The 10,867-nt window shown below is 42.5% G+C and overlaps 1 protein-coding gene across 3 annotated transcripts; it reads left to right on the top strand.

The window, feature by feature from the left end:
* The first annotated feature begins 3,673 nt into the window (after nt 1-3,673).
* Nucleotides 3,674-10,616, top strand: LOC120053712 (syntaxin-6-like). 3 transcript variants are annotated; one of them, XR_005477533.1, is made up of 8 exons: nt 3,674-3,855; nt 4,345-4,514; nt 4,698-4,792; nt 5,052-5,114; nt 5,412-5,540; nt 6,376-6,482; nt 6,993-7,528; nt 7,897-7,983. XR_005477533.1 is itself a non-coding variant. In XM_039000910.1 (8 exons), the coding sequence occupies exons 1-8, from the start codon at nt 3,821-3,823 to the stop codon at nt 7,971-7,973; spliced, it is 771 nt and encodes a 256-aa protein (XP_038856838.1). In that variant the 5' UTR covers nt 3,674-3,820; the 3' UTR covers nt 7,974-10,616. The 3 variants fall into 3 exon arrangements, 2 of the variants coding, with proteins under 2 accessions (XP_038856838.1, XP_038856840.1); XM_039000910.1 differs by having other exon boundaries at nt 6,993-7,087; nt 7,897-10,616; XM_039000912.1 differs by having other exon boundaries at nt 6,993-7,087; nt 7,265-10,616.
* The last annotated feature ends 251 nt before the right edge of the window (nt 10,617-10,867 follow it).

The following is a 10,867-nucleotide window of genomic DNA, read 5'->3' as shown; positions in this document are numbered from 1 at the left end:
CGAGTTTGAGATCGACTACTGCAGTCAGTAAACTGACTGATCCTCAAATGATAATGAGCCAAATTCCCAACCTGGCCCTTTTCAAGCATGGCCACCTAATCATCCCACTGATTCCCAATTGGCATATATCACTCCTCACCTCTCTATTTTGTGATTTAGGTCACATACACGTGTTCAGCAGATTTTATTGGGAGTGTAGCGAAATGCTTGTGCTTCTAGTTCCGACAGTGCAGCAATATCTAACAAGTAATATCTAACAATTTCACAACAAATACCTAATACACGCAAATCTAAGTAAAGGAATGGAATAAGAATATATACATATATGGAAGAGCAATTTCAGAGCAGCATAGACTAGGATGCAATATATAGTATAAAATAGAATACAGTATATACATATGAGAGGAGTAATGCAAGATATGTAAACATTATTAAAGTGACTAGTGTTCCATTTATAAAAGTGGCCAATGATTTCAAGTCTGTATGTAGGCAGCAGCCTCTCTGTGCTAGTGATGGATATTTTACAGTCTGATAGCCTTGAGATAGAAGCTGTTTTTCAGTCTCTCGGTCTTAGCTTTGATGCACCTGTACTGACCTCGCCTTTTGGATGATGGCGGGGTGAACAGGTTGTTTTCCTTGATGATCTTTTTGGCTTTCCTGTGACATCGGGTGCTGTCGGTGTCCTGGAGGGCAGGTAGTTTGACCCCGGTGATGCGTTGTGCAGACCGCACCATCCTCTGGAGAGCCCTGCGGTTGTGCGTGGTGCAGTTTCCTTACCAGGCGGTGATACAGACCGTCAGGATGCTCTCAATAGTGCACCTGTAAAAGTTTGTGAGGATTTTAGGTTGCGCCTTCTTCACCACACTGTCTGTGTGGGTGGACCATTTCAGTTTGTCAGTGATATGTACGCCGAGGAACTTGTTGACGTTGAGTGAGAGGTTATTTTCCAGACACCACACCCCCAGAGCCCTCACCTCCTCCCTGTAGGCTGTCTCGTCATTGTTGGTAATCAAGCCTATTACTGTTGTGTCATCTGCAAACTTGGTGGTTGAGTTGGAGGTGTGCATGGCCACGCAGTCATGGGTGAACAGGGAGTACAGGAGTGGGCTGAGCACGCACCCTTGTGGGGCCCCACTGTTGAGGATCACCGAAGTGGAGATGATGTTTCCTACCGTCACCACCTGGGGGTGGCCCCTCAGGTAATCCAGGACCCAATTGCACAGGGCGGGGTTCAGACCCAGGGCCTTGAGCTTAATGATGAGCTTGGAAGGTACTATGGTGTTGAATACTGAGCTATAGTCAATGAACAGCATTCTTACATAGGTATTCCTCTTGTCCAGATGGGATAGGGCAGTGTGCAGTGTAATGGCGATTGCATCGGCTGTGGACCTATATGGGCGGTAAGCAAATTGAAATGGGTCTAGGGTGACAGGTAAGGTGGGGGTGATATGATCCTTAACTAGTCTCTCAAAGCACTTCATGATGACAGAAGTGAGTGCTACGGGGCGATAGTCATTTAGTTCACTTACCTTTGCATTCTTGGGTACAGGAACAATGGTGGCCATCTTGAAGCATGTGGGGACGGCAGACTGGAATAGGGAGATATTGAATATGTTTTACTCACGTCCTCCACGGAGAAGGAGAGCCCACAGTCCTTGGAAGCTGGCCGCGTCAGTGGCACTGTGTTATCCTCAAAGCAGTCAAAGAACGTGTTAAGATCAGTTAGTCTGGAGTCGCAAACTGCAGTAGTTGATCTCAAAGACACCGAATGAGCAAAATAATGCTCTCAGTCAAACACTTCCCTTAACATAGTGGATCCAATCAGTAACCACACAGGTGTGGCTGAAGCAGTTGTCGGGGTTTAAGTTCTAAAAACAGTCAGTGACAAACCATTACCTGCGGTCCCCATGGTGTGTTTGGGGGACCACCATACTGGCTTGTAAAGCAGTGACCAACCTCCCCAAATCAACATGTTGAATTTATCTGCAGTGATTCCTTTCCGCCTTGAGCCAATTAGAAAACAAATGTTGTTAGTAAATGAGGGGTGAATCTAAATGTTTCTTGCATCCTCTATCACCTCATTTTCAAATAGTTTTCTTGTAGAAGTTCTGAGAGGAATCTGAGACCTCCTCCAATGCGTTTTAATAAGGAGATGGGGAAAGAGGACAGGAGGAATTAAGAAAATAAAGGAGGTGCACCCATTCCCAAGATGATGACTAAAAACCTGGGTTCCTATAGAGCCCCACAGTGGAGGTGTCATAATACCCATAAAACCTAGCAGTCAAAATGGTTCCAATAGTTTTTCCACCATTCATTTCTCAGAGGGGATTTTAGAAACACTCACAATAATGTCTGTGTTTCGTGTAGGCTTACCATGGTGTGACGTTTTAATAAACATGTAAATCTCTCTCGGACAAGAGGACTTTTGTTTGTTTTTGCTGTTCTCCAAATGACATTTTAGAGTTTTTTAGTTGTGTAGAAGTACAGTAAACTGGTGGGTGTATTTCTACCCAACCCACTTTGCCATACCTTAGGTTTAGCTGAACTGACGCCATTGTTCCCCACCCCACCCGCGAATAAAACGCAGCCCTCCCAGCCCAAACTACTTCCCGCAACTATGGATTGTATGATTTCATGAGTTGAGAAATGGATTGATGTTATATCATAATGTGACCATCAAGGCAAAACCCAAGCCAAAATGTTGGATTGAAACAATCATCTAAATGTCCGTACAGCCTCTTTATGTGCAGGTGAAGCAGTTGTAGCTAGAGAAGTTATATGGGTTCAGTGCCTTGCTCAAGTGCACGTCTGAAGATATACTGAACACAAAACACAACATGCAACAATTTCAAAGATTTTACTGAGTTACAGTTCATATAAAGAAATCCGTCAATTGAAATAAATAAATTAGGCCATAATCTACGGATTTCACATGAATGGGCAAGGGTGCAGCCATGGGTGGGCCTGGGAGGGCATAGGCCCACCCACTGGGGAGCCAGGCCCAGCCAATCAGAATTAGTTTTTCCCCACAAAAGGGTTTTTATCACAGACAGAAATAGTCCTCAGCACTCCCTCAGACGATCCCACAGGTGAAGAAGCCAGATGTGGAGGTCCTAGGCTGGCGTGGTCTTGGGCTGGCAACAGCTCTTTTGGACATTGCTGCAGTCAGCATGCCAATTGCACAATCCCTCAAAACTTGAGACATCTGTGATATTGTGTTGTGTGACAAAACTGCACATTTTGGAGTGGCCTTTTATTGTCCCCAGGAGAAATGCTCACTAACAGGGATGTAAACAAATTTGTGCTCAAAATTTGAGAGAAATAAGCTTTTTGTGTGTATGGAACATTTCTGGCATCTTTTATTTCAGCCCATGAAACATGGGACCAACACTTTACATGTTGCGTTTATATTTTTGTTCAGTATAGCACCTTTTAGTTACCAGTGCCCCGCCAGATAATCCCATTACCTGGGATACGAACCAGTGACCCTCCAGTTGATGGCCTTCTACCTGCTGAAGGTTGTTTCTTATCTAGGCCTACGTGTAACGACTGATGATTAGATAGCTTTAAAGATAAATACTTCTGGTTGTTCACTTTGCATATCTAAATATTTCAGAAACCAGTCACCAAATAATACACTGACCTTCGAACCGGAAGCAAATTTGTGGGGTCATGGACGCTTTGAAACGTTTTCTGTCGCATGCACGCATGTAAACAGAACCTCTTGTTTTGTTGGTGTAAGACAATCAACAGGTCATGCATGCCTCTCAAGGGGGTACGAATTTGAAACATTAGTATTGCAGTAAATTATTGAGCAAAAATGTCTATGGAAGATCCGTTTTTCGTCGTCAAATGGTAAATAGCTAAGCCAGCTTCAACGTTATATTGTATTCCATCAAGCCTGACTTTAGCAGGGATGGCTAACGCTAGCTAACTAGCTTGTAACAAATGGGATTTGTTGATGCTATCCGTCTAGGAAATTGCATTCGTATTTGACAGCCAATTTCACAATGATGAGAGGCATACGATAGCATTTTGTGGCATTTGTCTAAACCGTTTGGATATACAGCTAGCATTATAGCTATAGCTAGCATGTTTAGCTAACTCGCTGTCGCAGTAAACAACGTTTAGCTTGTTAGCTACTGTACAATGTATGATTTGTTAAAGACAGAAATATCAGTAGCTGTATTAATGATGTTGTATGTGTGGTTATGTTAATATGCCACTGTGACTGTAATGTTATGTCTTGCCAGCTACCTTTGATATACACAGTATTGCATTTCTATGTGATTTAACTAGATATATAGATACATGTACTTTATTATTGACTCTCCTAATCTCCAGTGAGGTCCAGAAGGCGGTGAACACTGCCCAAGGTCTGTACCAGAGATGGAGCGAGCTGCTACAGGATCCTAGTGGTACTTCCAAGGAGGAGGTGGACTGGACCACCAATGAGTTGAGAAACAGTCTGCGGTCCATCGAATGGGACCTGGAGGATCTCGATGAGACCATCAATATCCTTCCAACATAAAATGTAAATTAGTATAACTTGCACATATATTGGTTTATCAAAACAAATACAGTACTTCCTCCAATTGTAGTAGAGTTCAGTCTTCATAGAGAATCACATGTAATGGATTGTCATGTCTTTGGTGCATGTTAGTGTTGAATAGGCTATTCCTTAACAGTGAATGCAAGTATTGTTGAATCAAACCCTAAGAAGTTCAATCTGGATGCAGTGGAGCTGACCAAACGGAAAGGCTTCATCACAAGCACTAGACAAACTGTTAAGGTGAGTCAGGCCTGAGGCACACGGGCTAGGAAGGAATCCGGTTGAACTTGAAGTAATCATCACACACAAATATGACTGCAAGCAGCAGTAACACTTAGAATAACAGGGTTCCTGCACCTTCTGTGCTAAAGGTAAAAATAAAAAAACACCCCTAATTAGAGTTGTTGTGTTTTGTAATAGCCATTACGATATGATGGCCGGTGCATGGTGTATGCCTTTATTACATTTGTATTAATTTCTTTGCTGTTTTCTATTTCAGGAAATGAAAGACCACATGTCCAGTCCAACGGCCTTAGCCATGTCAGACAAGAAAAATAGACAGGTGTGTGTAGCTCTGAATAACTATTGGACTAAGATCTTACTGAACTATTTGCATGTAATGGTGCAGTATGATGGAATGCACTTGTCAAACATGTAGCACATTTTAAAGCAGCAGGTTGCTTACGGCTTTGTCAGATCGTGAACACTGCAAACATCCTCCATTAAAATTGGTCAGAGAATAAGTGCCATTTGTATTGGCTGGATCCTTGCACAGAAGACTCCTCCTCACCATTGTAGTTGAGCGACCATACTTCAGCAGATCTCATGTGTAATAATGTCTACTCTACTTCTCCACCAGGCTTTGTTAGGGAACAGTGGGTCTCAAGGCCCAATCTGGCAACCAGGACCCGACAAATACACCCGTCTGGACCAAGAGCTACGTACGGCCAACTCGATGTTCATTGATGAGCAGCAAACCCAGCAGCAGGTATAGTTAATAGAAATGTCTCACTCATTCTTATGATTTTGATATCGACTATTGCTGATTGCTGTACTTACTATGTGCTGGATTTTACATTTTTTTTGTCAAAGGAATCATTTTTCCTGGTGGTAGAAGCTGTTAGGGAGCCTTTTGGACCTAGACTTGGTGCTCCGGTACCGCTTGCCGTGCGGTAGCAGAGAGAACACTCTATGATTTGGGTGTCTGGAGTGTTAGAAACAATTTTTTGGGCCTTCCTCTGCCAACGCCTATTTATATAGGTCCTGGATGGCAGGAAGCTGCACTACCCTTTGTAGCGCCTTACGGTCAGATGCCGAGTACTTGCCATACCAGGCAGTGATGCAACTGGTCAGGATGCTCTCTAAGGTGCAGCTGTAGAACTTTGAGGATCTGGGGACTCATGCCAAATCTTTTCAGTCTCCTGAGGGGGAAAAGGTGTTGTCGTGTTCTCTTCACGACTGTCTTGGTGTGTTTGGACCATAATAGTTTGTTGGTGATGTGAACACCAAGGAACTTGAAACTCTCGACCCGCTCCACTACAGCCCCCTCAATGTTAATGGGGGTCTGTTTCGGACCTCCTTTTCCTGTTGTCCACGATCAGCTCCTTTGTCTTGCTCACATTGAGGGAGAGGTTGTTGTCCTGGCACCTCTGACCTCCTCCCTATAGACTGTTATCTTTGTCGGTGATCAGGTCTACCACTGTTGTCGTCAGCAAACTTAATGATGGTGACATAAGACATCGGCATTGACCTGTGTGTGTTTACATGTGTGTGTGTTCCTGCGTGTGTGTTTGCCTGCGTGCGTGTGTATGTGTGTGTGTCAGCTCATGGCAGAGCAGCAGGATGACCAGCTGGAGCTGGTGTCTGGGACCATCGGGGTGCTGAAGAACATGTCTGAGAGGATTGGTATGGAGCTGGATGAACAGACCGTGTACGTACACAGCCACAGCAACAATAATCAATAACAAGGTTTCAGGTCTGCAAAGATAATCAGGTGCTGTATGTATCAAGCGTGTCTGACTAGGAGTGCTGATTTAAAGATGGAATTCACAGTAGGGGAAACGGAGTCACTGTCCGCCCCTCCGCCGTTGTTTTGATTTTTTTTTATTGACGAATCATGGGTGAGGAGCGTTGCGCAACATGGTAAAAAATGTCAGTCCATTTTCTGCTGTTCTATCGTGGTGCAGTGATGTCTGAGGGAATACACAGTTTGCTTGTTTGCAATAACTTTATTTGTTGTAATATCGCAAATGGACGTGGTAGTTTCACCATTAAGGAGTCCATCTTTAAGATCAGTTTTGACTTTTAGATTATCATGAATAATATTATATGCAGAGGGGGGACCTGATCCTAGATCAGCACTCCTACTCTGAGACGTTTTGTCAATACTGGTATATATCTTTCCTGGTATCTACAATGCAGCATCTCTTCCCTCTTGCAGGATGCTGGATGACTTCTCCAATGAGATGGAAGGTACCCACTCCAGACTAGACAATGTCATGAAGAAGCTGGCCAAGGTCTCCAACATGACCACCGGTGAGTAATACAACAGTCTCTTTATTCACTACTTTCTACCTTGAGGAAGAATACACTTCAAAGTTCAGGAGCCATCTCCACTACCGCAAATGATCAAAGTCTGCAACTTACAGAGGTGACCGAGGTGGCAGTATGGTATTATTGTCGATGTCTTTTGATGTTCTTTAATATGTCCAGGTCACTGATGTATGGATGGTCATTAACGATGATATATGCTTTACTTGAGAGTGGAGGCTTCCTGTTGAAGGGAACGTCTGTGCCAGACGACCTGGAGTCATAAAGGGTCACGGCTGGAGAGGAAGGAAAAGTACCCCCCCACACCCCATCAAATGGTGGCACCTCCTTATAAGGAAACACCCTCAGGAAGCTTTCAACAGGAAGAACTCGGGAGACAGGGAGTCAAATGAAATCTGGCCCTTTTTTTGTCAGGATATCCTGCCGGTACTTTCCCCCCAGCCCCTAGACAATGTGCCTGCCGGTACTTTCCCCCCCGGCCCCTAGACAATGTTCTTAGGGTTTTATATTGTATTATTTCCCTGCTATTTTTTTCCCCCTTTGCAACATGCCACTCCAGTTGCAACTTTAAAGTATGATTGTTTCAGGTTGAAAGACACGATAGCCTTCATAGAACATAAATTCCTCACAATTGTATGTATTTGGACCTTTCATGCGTTAACATGTCTGAAATCATTTTGTAGTATTTTTATTTATTTTTTTACAAAAAAAAACTGCAGATCAATTGCTTCTCCCGTTGTTTGATACAGTTCACCCTCCTCCTCTCTCTTTTTCTCTCTTCCCTTCTCTTGCAGACCGCCGACAGTGGTGTGCTATCGGCATTCTACTGGCCATTCTGTTTGTGGTCGTCATGCTCCTCTTCATCCTATGATGACCGTCCACCACCACAACAACACCCCTGTCTCCTTTTCACCATAGGGATGGACTTTACTTGGGGCTTGGGAAAACATCAAGGTTTCCATTGACATAGTCATTTCCCTATCTACCCCAACCCTCTTTACTACATACTGCTGAATATACAGCGATTCTTCTGTAGCTGGTGCAAGTTTCCTCTCAAGCAACATTCTCAGTCGTCATTTTAGCACTAAACTTAAACCTTCCTTGGCATCTCTATGTAGGATTTGGCCCTATGTGAATACTAGGCCTCAAAATATTTTCCGGAAACCCATTTGAGGTAAACCAGGGTGTAACCAGGGTCGTTGCATACTCCTTGTGACATTTTAGTGTTAATATTCAGAGTATAATGTATGAGATGACTCCACTCCGCTTATCTAATCATTAGTGTTTTTATTGAAAGGGGCTTGTCTATCGTTTCTCGCTGGAAAAACCCCTACGGCTACCTGATGCACTGTTGGCATAAAACGTTTATATGTATATATTAAACTGTATATATAATCTTAATTGAAACAAAACACTGGAGTTCCCTAACAAGGAAAATAATATATATTGCTAAGCGGGTATACATATCACTAACCACACTAAAATGGTTCAACTAAATGTGTTATTATATATATATTTTTCTTAATCTATGTTCTTTCCTTTTGTACTATATGTATTTTGGGGTGTTGGCTTATACACGATCAACAGGTGTTTAACACTCGCCTGCAAGATCAAGTCGCTGCCAGCAATACTGAACGTAGTGGAGCATGTCCATAGACATCTGGAACAGGGCTCAATCCTGAATTTATGTGTCTAATGTGAGTAGTCTTATGTTGTACGTAAAGTGGCATGATCTAGAAGTCCTTCGCCCACATGTCTATATGTTTGGTATCTTTCAGTCCGACAACATTTCACCATGAGGGCCATTCTAAAGACTTCAATACATGCTTATGAACAGTGTGTGACACACCCCCAGGTGTACTTGAAGCTAGCATGTCAACAGACCTAAGGTTGTTTATCTCAGCGACTAAGGGTCATGCATTTGTTTTGGAATGTGGTTTTTACAAGGCCCTAATACCAAAGGCTTGTGTTTTTTTTTTCGCTAATTGAGAAGCCTGACCTGTGTTGTGGTTAATCAGTGTTACAGGAACCCTGTTGTAATAAGGATTAATGGGGGAAATCGTCTGACTGTCATGCCTGGGTCGTATTCATTAGGGCACAACATTTTGCAACAGAAAAGTAATGTTTAATTTCAGTCAGCTTTCTTCTGTTTGGTGCTTAATGAATACAGCCCTGGTAGTTGCGATAAGACAGAGAACAGAGATCTGCATAGCCAGTGCTGTCTGCTGATACTGTAGTAGGCTGATGCTGTATGTTATGCTAGGGCTGGAAACTTCATTTTGATCTTGCTTCCCTGTACCTCGCCCCTACCTTGGGTTCCAGGATAAGTTGTAAATTGAGGGTTGAATGAATCTGCTCTCAGTGTGTTCCTATACAGTTCAAGGAGAATGATACTGTTATGTTAGTTATCGTGGAAACCTGGTAACAGTTTGATTTGAATAGGCCTCAATTCATTTGAGGACTTGATATGAATGTAATACATTAATTGACTGTATTTTAGGTTGTACCACCTCAATCCACAAGTGACAGTAAATCAAGACAGTCAAATAATGCAATACACCAGAATGATAAGGGTCATGTGATGGTACTACTATATGAAATATAATGGACACTAGTGATCAAATCTGAGTTCTGACAACACTCCACTATCTTCTTTCAAAGGTTTTATGAAGTTAGAAAGAAATATTGTATGTCAATTGTTTTTATTTGTTTATTTATTATTTCATGACGGTTAGTTAACACACGTTTACTGTAATAGGAATACAGTATTGCATTTATAGTGTATATGACATCATTAGGTAGAAAACATTTACTAACATTTCTTTGTTTACTTTTTCTTTTTCAAATGGTCTCTTTTAAGCGTCCACACATTTTCAGCGGTGTTATATCTGGTAGAAAGGGTGTAACTTGGTTGAAAATATTGGCATTTATTTCAGATTATGGATATTTTGAAAGCATGACAATGACCCAGGCAGTGATGTACCATCTCAAAATCACTTGTCGGTCACAATTTTGAATTTGTTGAAGTTGCAAGTAATTGTGATGCTGTATTACGATACAAAGTACCCTTAGTATTAAATACTGTACTTAATGCACAACAAAGTCACTGGTGATAGGTGGATGAGACCTATTTGGTATATGTGATAATAAATAGTACTGTTTGTGGAGAATGGGTACAGTCCATGACATTGGAAGTCATGATTAGTGTTTGATTGGGTGAAACAACTGTGTTCCCAGAGAGGAGGAGGCGAAGCGAGAGGTTTCACTCGCCAAAATCTGATTTAAGCTTGTCGCCCGCCTTTGGGACAACGACTGCCATTTTTAGGGCAGAGACATAAGCATGATCTCGTCATCATATACAGATCTTTGGTGTTCCTCTTACTTGTTTGTGTAGTCATGCGTCTGGAGTGTATGAAAATGCTTTTTACCCTTGAACTTTGACCTCATGTCATCGTATCATGGCTGTGCGTCTGTCCTGAAAATAAAACAGCTAGCAGGATGCTGCGAAGATTCACTATGTTTCAGCTCATTTCAATAACATATGAATGATGTGCTCAATTTGCCTGATTCTCTTGTGTTTTCAGAAGGGTCTACAGCTCTTGATGTAAACCAATACTAGCCGCAGATCTAGGATCAGAATACCCTTCTCTGTTCCTATCCATGTAGAGGGAGGATCAGTTATCTGACCCTGTATTATTGGTTATGGGCACCTTGTTCCTACTCAGGGTTGTTATTCTTCCTGATTAGTCAAATCCTCATTTCTAG

This window comes from Salvelinus namaycush, chromosome 9 (genome assembly GCF_016432855.1).
Source record: "Salvelinus namaycush isolate Seneca chromosome 9, SaNama_1.0, whole genome shotgun sequence".
Taxonomy (NCBI): Eukaryota; Metazoa; Chordata; class Actinopteri; order Salmoniformes; family Salmonidae; genus Salvelinus; species Salvelinus namaycush.
This window is presented reverse-complemented; position numbering and strand designations above follow the sequence as displayed.